Source organism: Crinia signifera, chromosome 9, assembly GCF_055691185.1.
Source record: "Crinia signifera chromosome 9, ASM5569118v1, whole genome shotgun sequence".
NCBI lineage: Eukaryota > Metazoa > Chordata > Amphibia > Anura > Myobatrachidae > Crinia > Crinia signifera.
In genome coordinates this window covers 6,791,049-6,810,433 of record NC_139225.1, presented here as the reverse complement: position 1 = coordinate 6,810,433, position 19,385 = coordinate 6,791,049, and the positions used below count along the sequence as shown (strand labels likewise).

The following is a 19,385-nucleotide window of genomic DNA, read 5'->3' as shown; positions in this document are numbered from 1 at the left end:
AGAGTGAATTTAACGTTTTAAAAAAAACGGTATTTCAAAACGGTAAAAAAGCAGACCGTTTCAGACAAGTTTTTCTTTTTTTTTTGCAGTCTGAACTGATCTGAACCAGTATATAGGACCCAGGCAGCAGTGAGCACAAGCTGGTCCCGCTCTGTGGGGGGTTGGGGGGGTGAAACTGTTCAATGTGAAAGGTATAAAAATGGTAATTAAATGGTAATATACCGTTTGCAACATGTGATGTGAAGGGGGTATAACTTGCTTTGACCCATTTTAAGAAATGTTTTAAATACCGGGTCTAAGCAAGTTTTTGCGGTGTAAAAGCAGAATTATTCTGCTACCATAACAAATCAGAAACATGTATGTTCTCCAAGTCGTTGGCCGCATCAAAAAACGTTCTATCTTCTTTGCTCAAGGCCCCTAGGAACATATAGAACAACCAATATCCGTAGATAAGATAAAGATTAAAAAATATTTTTTCAGTTGAACATTTTGTATTGACGGATACAAAATCCATGAGCACAAGAACATCGGCTGCAGGATTAGACGGGATTCGTTTTCGCGCATTTACACTGAAATTATGAAGAAGTCTTACAAGTGACAATATAGCGTAGATCATCATGTGTTAAAGGTAAACTAATGTTTTATGAGTTTTGTTCTGAAAGATCCTGTAAAGCCGAGCGTCCACGAAAGTCAGCAGGCGATGATTCACCGCGCGCTCATGTAGAAAGAATATCAAACAAAAGGATCCGCTGAGCAGTGCGAAGTAATTCTGACATCTCTCCACCCGAGAGGTACTAAATGTCTTATTAATATCAGAGAAGAAATATTATGTGTAAGACGGAAAAGCCCTTTGAGATCCCGTAATCTCTCCACAGAAACCTCAGACACGATTCTGTCAAACGGGAATCCAAAGGATACCACACAGCTAAGGGTCATAGGTCAGCCCGCTAGAAATACAACATAATGATGCTGATAGGTTGACAGATCATTGGGCGAAGGTATAGGGTTAACGAGTGATATAATAACAGTTTTCCATGTTAGGCGCCGCTTGTTGGTCTCCGACGATTCAAACTGCGCATGCGCCGGGGAATGTTCGCAGGGGATGCCGTGTACCCGGCGCATGCGCAGTTTGAATTTGAAGATGCCGGAGACCAGCAAGCGGCGCTGACCATGAAGCAGGAGACCCGCAGCACCAGAAGAAGATGGCGACCCGCGACGGGGCTCCATAAAGAACGAAGCACCACATGGCCGGAACATACATAAGGTAAGGCGCTGCGCTATGCCTCCTGCCCCGCACCGCCACCTGTTTAACACCCGCATGGATAGATAGATATTATGGATAATGTAATGGTTAGCATTAATGCCTCCCAGCACCGAGATCACGGGTCCAATTCCCGCTATGGCCCTCGCCGTGCATGCGTTGCTTTCCTCTATTTCACATGGGACGTTGCTATGGCAACCAATCAGAATCTACTTATTTATTTAGCACCATCTGAAAGAGAATTGGATCTGATTGGTTACCCATAGCAACATCAAATGTGAAATAGAACTCGCATCTTAGTAAATTTGCATGTAAAACCGGAACACTGGTAGGTACGGAAATGTATCCAAGGTGCAACCAACGTAATCAACTGAAATCGGTATTAAGGAATATAATACTTATTGGGGCAGATTTATTAAGCTTGGAGAAGAGATAAACTGGAGATAAAGCGGAGAAAAGGTAAAAGGAGATAAAGCACCAGCCAATCAGCTGTGTTTGAAAAAGACAGTTGGGAGTTGATTGGCTGGTGCTTTATCTCCTTTTACCTTTTCTCCGCTTTATCTCCAGTTAATCTCTTCTCCAAGCTTAATAAATCTGCCCCATCGTTTTACAGTATTTTAATTTTGTTGTAATTTTTTGGTCACATTTGGTTTCTTTCTTCATGTGCAAAATGTCACTGGATCCTCTTCTTGATGACGTTGCAGCAGATTTATCACCCCGTTATAAGGTAATTATTACCTTTCATGTATCGCTTACTTACATACAAATAAAGTGTTTACCTAATTATTGACCCCCTATCAGCAGCCTCCATCCACGGTCATCATTTTTCCTTCCTCTTAGGGTATAGCAGTTCTTGCTGGTAAGGAACTGCAGAGTCCTCGTCTAACCAGAATCCGATTTTTTCTCTTCATCAGGGAACATATGGACTAATGTATACAAATCCTTTACCCCTGTGATCTTTAGTCAACATATGTATTTATATTGTTCTACTAGAAAGTGCTCGACTCTCATACGGTTAATGAATATTTGGCACCTGTCCCACAATTTGAAAGGGAATCCGGCTGCTCTCACTGGCTGAGGCCTTGTTGGCTCCGACAGGTACTGTAAACAATTCTGGATTCTTCTACAGCAATCAGAACATATGATACACAATAAAACACGGCCAGGACCATAAATCTCTCTGTGTCCCTACAATGACAAGCACACATTAATGAGCCAGCAGATTTAAGCTTCTTCAATGAGAACATATCGGAAGCAGGAATGTTTTATTTTTGTTCATGAAAGAGCTGAAAAATAATATTTATGCTCTTCGTTTGGTTGTAAACCAGAGAGTGTTCTCTATTTACAAAGCGATTACAATATCATTAACATTAATGCACATGCTGACAATCTCCTGAAGATCTATATATTTGGTTTCATATGCTTACTCTAGCAGCCAAGAATATGTATACGCAGGGCCACGGTGGGTGCACAGCCCGCCACACATGGCCAGCGGCTTCTCAGTCAGTCACGGCACCACCTGCCCAGCAAAGCGCCAAGTTTAGGACACATAGGGGAAGCACTATGCTTATACTGATCGGCGCTCCCCCTCTGTGTCCTAGACTCAGCGCTCTGCTGTGACTGGCTGAGGGGTTGCGCTGTCACTGGCTGAGGTGTGGAGGAAGGAGGGCGGAGAGGAGCAGCAGTGGGCACTGGCAGGCAAAAATGGTATGTGAAAATGGGGACAGGGCTAACACTGTGGGGATAGGGATCAGTGTGGACACTGGCGGGGGGAAGGAAGATGCTACTCTTGTAGGCATTGTGTGAACAAGCGGTGCTAGTCCTGTAGGCATTGTGTGTGTAAAGGGTGCTACTCCTGTGAACTTTACTATTATGTGACCTCATCCCTTCTCCCTATATTTTTGGCACATGCCTTTGTGTTCTTTTTTAAAAAATATTGGGGGGGGGGGGCGCATGGACGCCAATTCTCTTTCTGGCACAGGGCACTAAAATCTCTACTTACCGCACCGAGTATATGTGGTCCTATTTCCGACATCTACACTTGGTGGCTTCGTGAAGGCCAACCTGCGTGCTCATCAGCGGTATACATTCACACAGAGAAGCTCCACTTTGAGCTCATTAGGTTTTAACATAGGCTGTTGGGTAAAAGGGTCAATGCAGAGATCTTAAGGATCCCCCCCCCACACACACACACACACACAATGCAAACGTCAAGAAGGCTGGAATCTGCAGGCTTGTACTGTCCTTTACCCAAACTGTACCCAGCGGTAGAAACCGCACCATTGAAGGAATCAGTGGCTTCCAAACCAATACTCTATCAGTGCTAAGGTTACCGCCGATACCAGCCCCATCGCTTCACGTTTGCATCTAGTCCCGTAAGTCAGCTTTTATTAATACTTTTACAAAAAGGAGTCACGTTATTTGTCCTGAATTTTCTAGTCTCTCATGTAGTTTGTGAAGTCAGAGCACATCATCCCACTGGCAGGAGGACGGGCAGTGAAGCTGAAAATTAAAAGTGAAAACCTCAACAGTGGCTGATTTTTCAGGGCCTGAGAAGAAGACATTTTTTTTTAGCCTAGCTCAGGAAAAACGGGGAAAATAAAAGAAAACAGAAAATTGACATTACACACATGAATTGCGGCAGCACCGAGCGTCTAAGTGCTTCTGAAACCCCGGTTCTGAAATGACCTTATTAAATGTCTAAGCTTGGAAATACAAAGCGAGTTGCACGTGAAGGAGTAGCGTTAACCCACTGTTACCGGTAAAGCAACTAAGGAATCGCGGACAAAAGGGTCAGTTACAGTGAAAATAATTTTGAACGTTCTTTAGAAGGCAGCAAACATTCAGGTAAGAGTATAGGATGTGCCGAGGATTATACATTGTTAATTACAATTTGCACATTCATTCATACACACTCTGTGGCCTGGGTTCAACTAGGTTCTGGATACACCTGCAAGCCGGAAGGAATGCGGTCCTCTCATATGTGACGAATCACATACGACCCCTGTTCTCTGCCATCGGAGGTCAGACATGGAGAGAGGGAGCGGTGAAGTCAGAGATTGGTGGTAGGAGCAGATAGGGGCTAGGCCCTAATATTGACAGGCTTTTAACTAGTGTTTAAATAAAAACTTGAGCCATAATTAAGGAGTGAGATGTGGGAGGTTCTGTAAAATGTGCACCATAGCACTTCCTGTACAGATTCAAAGACTGAGTCGCACGCAGAGGTGTTGGATATCAAACTAAGTGGCAGAGTCTTCTGTTGCATGCGATCCAAATCGCTTTACAGCGTATGCTCATTTTCAGCAAAAAAGATGCCCGACACTATCAGAGCCTCCCAAGGTCTGGCAGGCGGAGATGGGCTGCTAGAAAAGTAGTATTTTGCCAAATGAAAAAATAATTAAGCGGAAGTAATATTTCTCCAAAAACATAGTAGTTACAGATACGCTTCGTGCAAACTATTCCAGTAGCTTACTAAACTAAAAACGTATGATTACTCTCTTACACGGCTTTGTCTCGTTGCGACTAGGATTTTGTAAGCGGCTCCAACCAGGGTGTGACCCGGGATGAGACCCCTTTCAGACTGTTGGCCCTACCGGGCCTATTGCCGGGTTGATTACAACACCAAAAGCGGGTCCCGAGCCGGTACTTAGAGACAAAACCACCTTGAAGCTCCAGCAGTCCTATTGCTGTGAATGGGTCCCACTGTTTAGCGTTGCATTGCGATTCCAGTTGAACCCTAGTTTGACTGTGAGAACACCGTTGGGCGGCCTGTCCTGAGCGCCAAACAGCTGGATCTATCCAACTGGACCAAACAGATGCACAACAACAACAAAAAGTCTCATAATTCCATACAACACGGGGTTAATGCTTTTAACTGGTGCTGACGCACGAGAACTATTATGATACATTTATTATGAATACGATGCGTGTATCGATCCTAATACAGTCCAGGAACTGTTTGTGAAATCGGAGCCCTCGTATTTTCTTTGGGATGGATCATTAATATGCTTTATGCTACAGATGAGAATCAAATTACTCCCAGTTTGCTAAAATGTCAAAGCGATAGCAGATTTAGGGGACAGTGTCTCCTTAATACTAAGAAAATAAATGAGCTATATTTACCCCTCATTTTAATGGGCTGGGTTTAAAAATATCCAATTGCTGCAAAATCCATATAGGCATGTGGGAAATGGAACGGTGTATCTACTTCTGCACACACACTTCCATTAACCCATTGAAGGGCGGTAATTCCTAAGGCTACTTACAAAATATACTGTATACCCAGTGGCGTAGCCACCGTGCGGCAAACCCCACGGTGGCGAGGAAGCGCTGAGCAATGTGGGCGCAGGGGTCTGCGAGAGCTATGCCGCATTCGTGGCCGGGAGCCGGGACCTACTTTGTCTGCGTCCCGGCGCTCCTAGCTTCCTCCTAGCTCCTTATGACAAAATGTCCCTCAAAAAAATGTCCGCCCCCTTAAAGCAGACAGTATTTGGAATGCTAGCCTCCGCTAGCATCTTTCAAAACGGTCTGCTGTAATGGGGCGGACATTTTTTGAGGGACATTTTGTCATAAGGACTTGGAGCCCGGAGGAGGCTAGGAGTGCAAAGTAGATCTGCGGTCTGGACTCCCGGCCACGAACAGGTCAAGACAGGGGGAGAGAGGTTGAGAGGCCAACATTTTGCGGCGGGGGGTGCCAAATTTGACGCTACGCCACTGTGTATACCAGTTAATGGATCATATACAAGATAATTCAGTTCCCTGACACATGATGTGCATAGAAGATGACATCATCACAAATCAAAGCTGGCCACCTACCAGCCTTCTCATTAACGGGTGGCTTATTCACTCATAAACCGACCATTGGTGGAAAAATGTTTAATTGGTGATCAGATTAAAAGCGAATCACATGAAAATTCTAATGTTTGCCAAGCAATTGCCTGTTCAACGCTAATTTAGTTGAAGATTATTGTCTTGCTAACAATGTGATTGTAATGACTGTGCTTCAATTATAGAATGATGTGTTTACATCTAAATAAAATTATTTTTTCGTCAATTGAAATAGAAAAATGGAGAAGCGTACGGACAGCTTTATTGCAAGAGATTTAATCCGTATTCAATTGCGAAAAATGGTAAAATTGAAGTACTGGACATGAGGATGAGATATGTAGTCAGATAGATCAACAGTAAACAGATCAACATACTGTACGTAATGTCAAAAGCACAATGTTGACATCAAGATGCTGACAAGAGGATTTTAACATGGTCCTAGAGGTCGCAGGCACCAACTCAATATGCTCAAACTGTCGACAGGTTTGCATTGTTGACATATGAAATGTCGCCATTTGGATAATAGGGCTAGTTGCCATGAAAGGCTGCAAGGAGGAGTTGAGGTTAACTTGCCGGGATTGGGGAAAGGGGTAAGGGTTGGGCACTGAGGGGGGTAGGGTTAGGCTGGGAGGAGGGGGGTTATGTTTAGGCCAGTGATGGCTAACCTTGACACTCCAGCTGTTGTTGAACTACACATCCCAGCATGCCCTGCATCAGTTTTGGCAGGGACCAATAGCAAAACTGTAGCAGGGCATGCTGGGATGTGTAGTTCAACAACAGCTGGAGTGTCAAGGTTAGCCATCACTGCTGTAGACCATTCATACCCAACCCGAGGGACAGAAGCCCATCTCAGCTACATGTTAGATACATTCCTATACCACCTGAAGCCGCACCAACCTCACATTCTAACAGAGAATTCTGCTAGAAGAACCACAACACACACTGCAAAGAAGCTCAATGTAAAACCCAATTTGAGTTATTGGTGGTGCAATAACGGTTGGACGACTCATCGCTTAACAAAACTGCGCAGATTGCAAAATATAAACAATAATATATTGTTCATATGAAATAATGCAGCCCTCCGACCTCTAAACGTGTAACTATGAAATACATTTCTCAGCTGAGACGTGTTTAATTCATTCATTGAGTAACGCGTTCCTCTCTATCGTCACTTAATCTGTAGGGAAGCCGCTCTTGTGAATCACAGAATGTATCTACTAGGACAGGAAAAGGACTGGCTGCTGGGGGGGCGAGAACCTAAATCAGTGTGAGCCAGGGTGATCAATTCCCAATAAAAACCACAAGCAGTTCGCATGAAACCAACCTCAGGCCGTTGAAGAGCTGCTTAGACTTATCCAGCAAGTAGCAGAAATCAGTGACGGTCTTTCTCTCCACCTGCGGGATGTCCTCATCGTTAGCACCAGACATCGCTCCTCCTTGCAACACACTTCACCCTGGAAGAGAGAGACCCGGTGTCAAACGAGTGACCATCGAAGTGTCGTCTGTCCTCAAATCAGTCTCTTAAACAGGTCGTTAATTGGACACAAACACAGAATCATGACATGGCTTCATAACCATTTTGGGATTATCTTTTATGCAAACCAAACCATTCCAGGCCTAGATTAGAAAGACGTGACTAGGAGAGGAACCCCTTTTTGTTATCTGCATCATCTCCCACTTATTTCAATGGCCCAGTTTTGATAACCAAGGATCAAACAACCATATAAATGAGGATTCTCAAAGCAGCACATGATAATTCAGTAGGTATGACAAAACCAGCAATAATAAGTGAGGCATACACACTGAGCGATTCCGAGCTCTTACCTAAGCGTTCTGACTTGATTGCTTATGGGGCCTACACGCGGAGCAGTGTGATGCTGGCAAGTGCAAATCCAACAAAATTCCTATATATTAATTATAAATAGATCTCTCACCCACAGCAATGTCCCTATCAATACAAGTTCTGCTGTGTACCGGGTTCCATTTAAACTTCTGGATCCCAATGCACAAGAGTATATGAATACATAGGGACATTATATATCCAAAAGGTGCATCAAATAGGACAAAAAAATAACAACAACAATAATAATAATAATAATAATAACAACAATAATAATAATAAAAGAGTTTCCAACTAAATGGAATGGTAGGAGGACACTGACCACTAGTGTACATCTACTTTCGCCACTTAATCACCTTTTGCTAGTATTGACATACCAGGTTGAACTAGATGGACGCAAGTCTTTTTTCAGCCTTACCTACTATGTAACTATGCCCAACTTGTCATCAACACCAGCAGCGTCAGCCTTCACTTCCACACTGACAGCCATCACCCTAGTGATCAGAACCAGGGGTCCTTGTAACAGCACTGACCTATCATCAATGAGCACACTAACATCAGCCCCAAATGCTAGAACAACAGAGAGTTCCCGAGCCACTGTCAGGTGAGACATGCTGTCCTCTATATTCACGCATGTAGCAGCACCCTCCCCTTCCCATATCTCCTCACCCCGTCTGAGTACAGCAGCAGGGTCTCCCCTGCCTGATCCCCCATACCCCATCTCAGTACAGCAGCAGCGTCTCCCCTGCCTGATCCCCCATACCCCATCTCAGTATAGCAGCAGTGTCTCCCTGCCTGATCCCCCATCTCAGTACAGCAGCAGTGTCTCCCCTGCCTGATCCCCCATAAAACATCTCAGTACAGCAGCAGCGTCTCCCCTGCCTGATCCCCCATACCCCATCTCAGTATAGCAGCAGCGTCTCCCCTGCCTGATCCCCCATCTCAGTATAGCAGCAGTGTCTCCCCTGCCTGATCCCCATACCAGTACAGCAGCAGTGTCTCTCCTGCCTGATCCCCCCCATACCCCAACTCAGTACAGCAGCAGTGTCTCCCCTGCCTGATCCCCCATACCCCAACTCAGTACAGCAGCAGCGTCTCCCCTGCCTGATCCCCCATACCCCATCTCAGTATAGCAGCAGTGTCTCCCCTGCCTGATCCCCATACCAGTACAGCAGCAGTGTCCCTCCCTCAACCCCCTCACCCCATCTCAGTACAGCAGCAGTAGTCTCTCTCTCTCCTGACCTCGCCCACCGACAAGATGAAGACACACAGAGTGCAGAGTACAACTTAGTGTATTAAGTGAGGTGCATTTTTATGGTAACCCTAAAATATCCATGTCTACAAAGCCTACATCTTCACAAGCACAGGGCAGACCATCTGGGCCCATCTAATGGAAAGCCTACACCTTCACAAGCACAGGGCGGACCATCTGGTCCCATCTGCGAGAAAGCCTACACCTTCTCAAGCACAGGGCGGACCATCTGGTCCCATCTAATGGAAAGCCTACACCTTCACAAGCACAGGGTGGACCATCTGGTCCTATCTAATGGAAAGCCTACACCTTCACAAGCACAGGGCGGACCATCTGGTCCCATCTGCGAGAAAGCCTACACCTTCTCAAGCACAGGGCGGACCATCTGGTCCCATCTAATGGAAAGCCTACACCTTCACAAGCACAGGGCGGACCATCTGGGCCTATCTAATGGAAAGCCTACACCTTCACAAGCACAGGGCGGACCATCTGGGCCTATCTATCTAATGGAAAGCCTACACCTTCACAAGCACAGGGCGGACCATCTGGGCCTATCTAATGGAAAGCCTACACCTTCACAAGCACAGGGCGGACCATCTGGTCCCATCTAATGGAAAGCCTACACCTTCACAAGCACAGGGCAGACCATCTGGTCCCATCTGCGAGAAAGCCTACACCTAGACAAGCACAGGGCGGACCATCTGGTCCCATCTGCGAGAAAGCCTACACCTTCTCAAGCAAAGGGCGGACCTTCTGGTCCCATCTAATGGAAAGCCTACACCTTCACAAGCACAGGGCGGACCATCTGGGCCTATCTAATGGAAAGCCTACACCTTCACAAGCACAGGGCGGACCATCTGGGCCCAAAAGTGAATCATGCAAATAATGCCACAGCCATTTGGTGCAACAACTGTATCTAATACATTACTTGTTTCTTTAATGGACTCATATTTATATTACAGCTGCAAGAATGTGACAATGTTCCTGCTCACGGTTGATTCAGAGGAAATACCGAAATGTCGGAGCAGTATAGTAACACCTCTGTGAGCTGAGGTACAATATCATTGTATCCCGCCACCCTGCTGTACTGTTATGTGAGCGCCTAGTGTGAAATACAAGTGTGAGACTGTCAGTGTATTCCAACAGTATTTGTGCAATTACATTCTCACATCCCACACATTAATGATTTGATCTGCATGGTCACTGTGTGATTGTATGATTATTGCATAAGCATAAATGTACTTAAAAAATATTATTACTATACAAATCTTATAATCATATGGAACAGAGGACGGTAGGGAACTCAGTTATTCCGTACAGATGTGTCCCTACTAATTTTACAGGAGAATCACGGCACATTGCCGCGATTAACAGGGACCACAGATCGCTCTCACAAAGGGGCCACAGTATGGTGGGAATAATTGCATTTGTGGAAAATTCCGTGGGCACATCTGTATCTGCAGCTTATAACCTGGAGATTACAGTGATGAGACCAGATAAAACAATGTTTTCTCTGACTTATCAGCTGTCACAGAACTGACAGCCACACAAAGAAGAGGCAATGGCGATGAGCCCAAAACATCCCACAATTGAATAGCACTCCCTGATCACCAATAGACAGGAGGTAGGGTAAGCATAAACAATTAAATTGCCCCCAAAGAATATTAGTAAGCAGAGTAACCCAGCAGTATTATATATTAGGCAAAACAAAGGTTTCCTTAAAAAAAAAAATCAGCAAGTAGATTAAGTCAAACCACCTGTATCAAGAGCTTTAATACGTTTAATTAGTCCTATTGTAGGGGAATTCAATTGTTTTATTTGCTGATCAGTAAATAAGAGGTGCCCATCGGAGCAATTTAATTGTTTGTCTGGACACCTATTACTTTCGGTGCACCGAAATAAAGCAGCTAACCTGACCACATTGCGAAAAGCCCTGGGCACCAAAATAGGACACCTTTGACACATTTTGGGAAGCTGCAAGCAAAAATGTTGCCGCCAGTGGAAATTGTGTTCCCAAACGGCAGATAAGTTGAACAGCTGCCAGCAGGCGGCCAAACAACAAGTGAATGGATCCCAAAGTTTGACTTAATTCTTTATTAAATAATACGTTTAATATTTTGCAATATTCAGCTATTACATCGCCCCCTAAGAATTATCTTTTAATTTACCATATTATTATTATTATTCATTTATTTATAATGATAAGGTAGGTGCAAGTAATAGGCAACTATCCATTACTAAATCCAGGGAATGCAGAGAGAGAAGAAAGACGACTTGTAGTATCGGACACTGATCCGCTCAGGTACACTGTGGAGCCGAAGGCATGCCTGGGGCATTTTTCATAAAATCTGTGAAAAACACTGTACTGTATGCTGAAATAATGAACACCAGGATACAGAAACTTTATTCCAAAATTTGGGAAAATCCAAAATAACGGTGATTCGCTGAAAACCTGTAGAGACTAGATTATTTACCATAGTATTTTTATGAATGATCAGTACTTGTGTATTAGCAGGGTGCCCAATTAGCATACGTACGCTAGCGTAGGGAAATCGCATCGCATGGGCCATTTTAGTGCCATGCGATTTTCCTATGTAATTTATTCACTGCTCTCTTGGCCCCCGGTGGATCACATCGCACCTCCTGCAAAAATCGCATGCGATTTTATAGGGTGCAATGCCATTACAATAGCTATAGCTACTGTATATACTTGTATGACATGCAATGAGGTTTAAGCCCCCCCCCCCCACTATCCACACCACCCCGAAGCGTGTCCAGCGCAGCGAGCCCCGCGAGGGGTGGTGGAACGCGTCCTCCCGACCTTTTCATACCCCCACTATCCATGTCCGCGTGGAGTTGATTTTATATAGAGTGGCGAGGGGACGCGGAACACATGTAAAGTAATCTGCGTCCACTCGCCACGCTTATGGCTCGGTGGCTCGCCACACTTTATAAAATCAACTCCACACCGACGTGGATAGTGGGGGTATGAAAAGGTCAGGAGGATGCGTTCCGCTGCCACTCGCCACGCTTCGGGGTGGTGCCTAAAACCTCGTTGCATGTCATACAAGTGTATAGCTAATGAAATGGCATCGCACCCTATAAAATCGCATGCGATTTTGCGGGAGGTGCAATGCGATGCGCCGGGGCCAAGAGAACAGTGAATAAATTACATAGGAAAATCGCATCCCATTGCACGGCACTAAAACGGCCCATGCCATGCGATTTTCTTACGCAGAATCGCCCACTAAGCAAATCCATTGTAACAAATACAGGATAATCTATCTCCTGTACATAGATTTACATTGTATGGAACAAATTATTATTATTTTTTTTAAGTGCATTCCATCTATCACTTTCTCACTCTTTGGAGGTATCCGATTATACGTGGTAATTTATCATTACTACAAGCAAAGCCAAATCCGGGATAAGCGGCCTTTTTTGTGTACAGAAATAACAGCGGTCCAAAGGATTTAGCATGTCCGCATGAACAAAAGAAGGGGGGTTTGGCCTTAACAATTTGATAGGAAAAAACACAAGAGAATAAAGGTCTTTCACCGGCACAACATTTCTGGGGCCAATTGGATACCTTGCTTTGTATGACAGCCAATGGTTTCTAATACTTACTTTGTCCGTTTATTGGTGATCATACGTCTACTGCAGTTAAAAAAGAAAATCACAAGCAGCAATTTATTAATTTTGACCAGTTATTCGCAGTCACTCTACCACTGTGAGTCCAGGCAGCAGGTAATGTGTTAATAGGAAGGTTCTGGTGTCCTCAGTTTAGGCTGCTCAATGTACGCAGCTAGAGCTAGCGACCGCGATAGCCCCACTACCACCCTGGAGGTTACAGATTTTTTGAAAGTTAAAATAATTGAAGCCTCGGACACCCATCTGTTACATTGTCACTCTGCTCCGCAATCAATACAAAAGCTAAATAAAAATATATATGTAAAATAAGCCACAGGCAACAAACTGTTACTGCCAGAAATGTTGAATGGGGATGACTTGATTTAATGACATTCATTTTTTTTACCACCAGCATTGAAAAATAAATATTTCCCAATAACTGTGCAATGGTAATGTCTGATATTATCTCACCTTCATTGTGATGACGTTTAATTTGGCGGCATTTCATGTATGTGGCAGACACGGACCCTGTTGGTAACTTCATCTTTAGATGGCGTTAACCAATAGAAACCTACTGTATGGGATACTTTCCCCATTTACCTCTGAGAGGGATAAAGGGCTAGATTATCTAAGCTTCAAAAGTGATAAAATGGAGAGTGATAAACAGCCAGCCAATCAGCTCCTACCTGACATGTCACAGACTGTGTTTGAAAAATGTCAGACAGGAGCTGATTGGCTGGCTGTTTATCACTCTCCATTTTATCACTTTTGAAGCTTAGAGAATCTGTCCCCTAATCTGAGCAGTGCCAGGACCCCAGGCGGCTGCCGTTTACACTGCACATGCAGGAAAGGGGGGTGGATTATTAGTGTCCAGATAGACACTCAAAAAACCGACCCCAAAAGGTCAACAGGGTCAAACTGCCAACAGGGTCAAACTGCCGACATGAGAAAGTTAGACATGAAAAGGTCAAAAACAGTCGACATGGACCCCCAATTAGTGTAATGCGTACCCTCGCATGGTTTCGGAGTACTGCATTTGTGTGGGCTGCGAGGGAAAACTTGTGACGCATTATACCATTACAGAACATCACTACGAATGGAGTTTGGTTACAAAGCTACAAAGTAACTCATGCATTAAAGCAGGGCATGACAAATTTCTTTAAAATCTGGGAGCCAGGATGAAAGTGTAGGAGCCAGACAAAAGCAAAGATAGGGACAGTGCGTGGCGAAGGCGTACACCCTAATGCCTATTACACATGTACACACACCCATTACGTATTATACTACGTGCCATAATGCCCATTACACATTATGCCACACCGTAATACCTACTGTATATCATATTATACCATACGCCATAATGCCCATTACATATACCACACACTGTAATGCCCATTAAGCGGTATAGCAAACACCATAATGCCTATTACATATTATGCCACATAAGTTACGCTTACCTACATGCTCGTTGCTATGGGTTTCATGCTCTTTGCCAGGTGGTTAACATGGTCTGCAAGTGGTAATGCTCATTGTCATGGGGTTATCCTGGTCTGCCAGGGGTTAACCTGGTCTGCCAGGGCTTAATGCTCCTTGTCATGGGGTTATCCTGGTCTGCCAGGGGTAAACCTGGTCAGCTAGGGGTTAATTCTCATTGGGTCAACCTTGTCTGTCAGGGATTAACCTGGTCTGTCAGGGGTTAATGCTTGTTGTCACGTGGTAATCCTGGTCTGCCAGGGGTTAATGCTCGTTGTCATGGGGTTAACTGCCCTGCCAGCTAAATGGAAGCCCCTCATCCACTTTGCTGGTACCATTTGCGGTAACGGCAGCGGCCGGGCAGACAGGTTGTCCCAGTCACGCACGCACCCCCGCATTAGAGCAGCACCGCCTCCGCTGCAGCGTGGCTTTCTTAAAACTAGCACCAGATCGTGAGGCCGATCCGACAGCCAATCAGGGGTCGAGCTACTACTGCCGCTGCTGATTGGCTGTTGGCTCGCGATGCCGGCTGCTTGAGTAGTTCCGGTTCTGGAAATAGCCGCGTTGCTGCTGTGGCGGACCTGCTCTAGTCCAGTGAGTCTGACTTCTTGTACAGTAGGCTGACGACCACTCTGCCCGGCTCTCTGGAAGCGCACCTCGGCCAGATTCTGCTTCCTCCCAAAAAATATCTGGTCGCCAGGAGGCAGAATCTGGTCTCCCGGGGTTTGTCGAGCCCTGCATTAAAGGGTAAGGGGGCCTACACACCTAGTGATTTAGGGGCATTTTCAATCCGACCTCACTAGATCGCTTAGAAAATGCCCCGTTGCTACGTGTGTAGGGGCCATAGCAACAACAATGCGCATCGCTATAGCCCGGTGATTAATATCCAGCATGCTGTTCTCACTGGACAACACCGACTCTGACTGATCGCTTTAGCAGACAGCGCTGACACATCGCCGTGTGCTGAGCGTTCTAGCACCACTCAGAACGCTCCGCACATCCCAACGTGTGTAGGCCCCTTTAGTAAAAGAACAGAATTTCATTTGACTACGTGAAACTGGACTCAGATCAGAACAAATTACATTGCGGTAAAAATAAACACAATTTAGAAATCCTAGAACATAAAATAAGCAAGAGCAACATCACTAATTTTAATATTGGGGTGTTAGCTAAAATTAGCAATGTTGTGACTTTGGTCAGGAGCGCCATGGCCGAAGGCTACACACAAAGTGGTTGCCACTCAATGTGGTCGTTTTGTTCAACCTGCCTGTAAATTGCAAGGTGCGTGGCCATCAATTAAAATCAATGTTCATTCATGGTTGAGCAAGCACTTCGGGAAACACGACGGGGTCAATGTCATGTCTGTGGTAATTGGTGATCAAAACTAGTGGTGTCACATCCTATCTTCTCATTCCGCTTGACCATCAAACGATCCATCTAATCTGACCTTCCAAGCATGATACTAAAATGCACCCACAAAAAGGTCGTAGAAAATAAAAATCGGCCCAAGTTGAAAAAAGAAAGTGAGGCGGTACTTATTCATATTTTGATCAAAACATTTAAGTTGACGAACCAGCGTCAAGGATATTCATAATTACAAGCTGTAAACATTATTATCATTTATTTATATAAAAGGGATCGGCAGCGCCCATTTACAGAGTACCGAACCAAATAAGCAGCACAAGAAAACAATGGAGTCGGCTCAATGCTTTGCGCAGTGATTGGCGCCACGAGGGATCTCTGCAGCTATTCCAATCAGTGCCCTAATTCTGGCGTTTTCCGACTTAACTGCCCCACAGCGATGCTGTTTCCACCGGGCCAGTGCTTAAAATAGCATCGCTGCCCTAGTTTTGTGGTGGAATTTCTGCTCGCACCCCAGGATGGGTGCGATCAGAAATCCACTAGTCGGAGTTAGAGGCGCACTGATTAGAACAGCTGCGGGAACTCCCCCTCTGCGCTATTCACTGGGCACCGTATTGAATCTCCCCCAATGACTTACAGTTCAAGACAATATAGGACAAGTGCAAGGTATTTAAACATAGCTACATCCTACTGATCGACCAAAAAAAAAAAAAAAAAAAAAAAAAAAAAAAATCGGCCAATTTTTATCGTGAATCAGCCAATCTTAATACGATGCGCGCTCCAGTGGATCTTTTGCTAAATCTTCCGATCTTATGCTGCATGAAAGATCAGAAGATTTATCAAAAGATCAATAGGAACGCACATGGGATCTTAAGAGAAATCTTTGGTGAAGCCGTGCGCTTGCCTGAAATCTTTTGTCCAGGACGGACAAAAGATTTCATGGCTAATTTATGCGCACATTTTAAGAATGCTGATCCTTCTAGTGTGTGTGCACCTTTTGGCTGGCAGAAAACCAAGGGATTTGGGCGCTGCAGGGGGGGGGGGGGGGGGGGCAGATGTAACATGTGCAGAGAGAATTAGATTTGGGTGGGGTTTTACTTCAAAGTGAGATCTATATTGCAGTGTAAAAAGAAGTCAGCATTTTCCCTGCACAGAAACAAAATAACTCACCCAAATCTAATTCTGCACATGCTACATCAACACCCCCCCCCCCTAAAGTGCACATGGTTTTGTCCATTTGAGAAGGAATTTGACTTCGCGAGAGAACCAGAATAAGGGCCTTGGTGCCATTGAAAGGAGTATGTAGTAGAATATTTTTAAAGTTAGTAATAGTAGGGCAGATAAGGAGAGAGGGCCCTGCTCGTGAGAGCTTGCATTCTAAAGGGGAGGTGGTGGGTGGTGACACAGATGGGGTTGTCCGTGAAACACTTATGCTTTGAACAGCAGTAAAATTTTGTTAAAATCAGTGCACAAAAAAAAAGGCAAAAAAGTAACAAAATAGGATTTGTTTGTTTTTCCCAATCACTACTTGATATAATCACAGTTGTCCATCCGGCCTATTTATTTATTATGTATTTATTAACAGTTTCTTATATAGCATATATAGCACACACATATTCCGCAGCACTGTACAGAGTATAGTTGAACACTCACATCAGTCCCTGCCCCAGTGGAGCTTACAATCTATATTCCCTACCACATGTACACGCACACACAGACATTCTAGGGTTACTTTTGTTGTGAGCCAATTAACCTACCAGTATATTTTTGGATTGTGGGAGGAAACCGGAGTACCCGGAGGAAACCCACGCAAGCACGGGGAGAATATACAAACTCCGCACAGTTACGGCCATGGTGGGAATTGAACCCATGACCTTAGCTAAATGTTAAGTGCTCATTACATATCAGCTGTTCATTATATGAAATAGGTTGACGTGACTAAGGTCGACATGGTTATCACAAGCATTAGGTCGGCAGTGAAAAGGTCAACATGAGTTTTTCACAGTGTTCGCCCCTAATGTCAACACCGTCAAAGTGTGCCGCTGGGCTCGGCAAATTATCCTGTCGGCACGTCCGCTCCACATAAACTGTTGACCTTTTGACTGTTGACCTATTATTGTCAACCTAATGCTTTTGTTGACCTTCCACCTTAGCCATGTCGACCTTCGGTGATATATAAATCACTGATTTTTATTTAATTTAATTTTTTTGGGGTGTGGGTGGGGGGGGGGGGGGATTTGCAGATCGGACACGAGGCGATGAACAGAAATGCGTGAAACCTTGTGCCCAAACTAAAAAAAAAAACACTACAAAAAGAATACAGGAATCAATTGTACACGACAAACGTCCGTGTGGGACAGAATGTGCATCGCATCTAGCTAGGATTCTCTTCGAGGGCAGTTACACGGCACCAACTCGTCAATATAAAATAACGTCATAATATTATATATCCACAGTGCTAGCAGTGACCTTCGTGGTAAACTAGGCCATACACGGGTCGTAGATTACGGCCGCTCGTGAGTGAGGAACACAGGGGTAATTAATGCTTTTATATCTAGTGGCTAAAAGGCAATATCACACAGATTCCTTAATAAATGTGCATGTCATTCGGCCCATTGAGATTTAACCTATTCATTGCCAGTGGTAAGACCGCATAAGCTGGAAAAATCACGTTCCTTCTCCAATAAGTAGCAGGAACCCTCTTCCTCCGTGTATCTAGCATCTAATCTAGGGGACTCTTTCATCTGCAGAAACCTATAATAAGTGCAATTACCTCCAGCAGCCGATTTACATTTCCAGTATACAATTAATTCACATTAGTGGTCTGTGACGCTCTAATTAGCTAAATGTTTGTTCAGTAGGCAGTCGCATATAATAATATATGTACAGCTTTTAGTGATGCCTGACTGGGAGAATATATAATGGAACAATAGAAATAAAAGGTTTGAGTGGTAACAGGCAGACTCGCAGACACACACAGTAATGGTGCGATGACGTAGAAAAGCTTTCACATTATTCCATTGCTTTGCAAATTGTATCACACCAGTCTCATGCAGTATATACAGATTAGGAATTACACAGGTATATAATCATTCCATCAGTAAAACTATTGCACCTTCCAGTAATAAATGCTCCTCCATCTTCCGCTCATCTCCAGCAGTACAGATACCAGAAAAGCTAAACATGGCACAGTAAGAGTACGGCGGTGATTCAATTCTCGGGGATGTACATAAAGATTGGAAAATTGCAATAATATCGCATCGTAACAACATCATGGGATGCAAAGGAAAATCTGCAATGTTGGCGACCATGGTCTGAGCACAGGTAATTTATGGACATCGCAGAGAATTAAACAGTAAATTCCTGCGAGCAGGGGGCGCTCTCTTTTTGTGGTTTCTATGTAATTGCATGTTTATGTAAAAAATGGTCATTTTAACATTTACATTATCCCAATATTCGATAACTTGACTACAGTTTATTCTACGGTACTACAGAACATTTTGTGTTCAGTTCTCTGATGGTCAATTCAATTGTTTTTTGGGTGCCCATCACTCATCACTGAGGTGCAAGCAGAAACCCATCTATAGTAGGGCCCTTGGGTGCCTTTACTGCAGTGCACAGGAAAAGTCTCCGTACATGGCTAATCCTGGTGCATTGTGACCACCGTAAACTGGGCAACCAAACAACTGAATAGCTCACATGATTTTAAACAAGTGACCAAAAATAATTGGCTTCCCTCC

The 19,385-nt window shown here is 44.4% G+C and overlaps 1 protein-coding gene across 2 annotated transcripts in view; it reads right to left on the bottom strand.

The window, feature by feature from the left end:
- The window catches only part of SCAI (suppressor of cancer cell invasion), a 108,317-nt gene that overhangs the window by 62,850 nt on the left and 26,082 nt on the right, over window positions 1-19,385 (bottom strand). For both annotated transcript variants that reach the window (XM_083160982.1, XM_083160983.1), the window contains exon 2: window positions 7,413-7,542. In XM_083160982.1, the coding sequence (XP_083017108.1) occupies window positions 7,413-7,516 (104 nt within the window). In that variant the 5' untranslated portion in view covers window positions 7,517-7,542. The remainder of the gene's footprint in view (window positions 1-7,412; window positions 7,543-19,385) is intronic.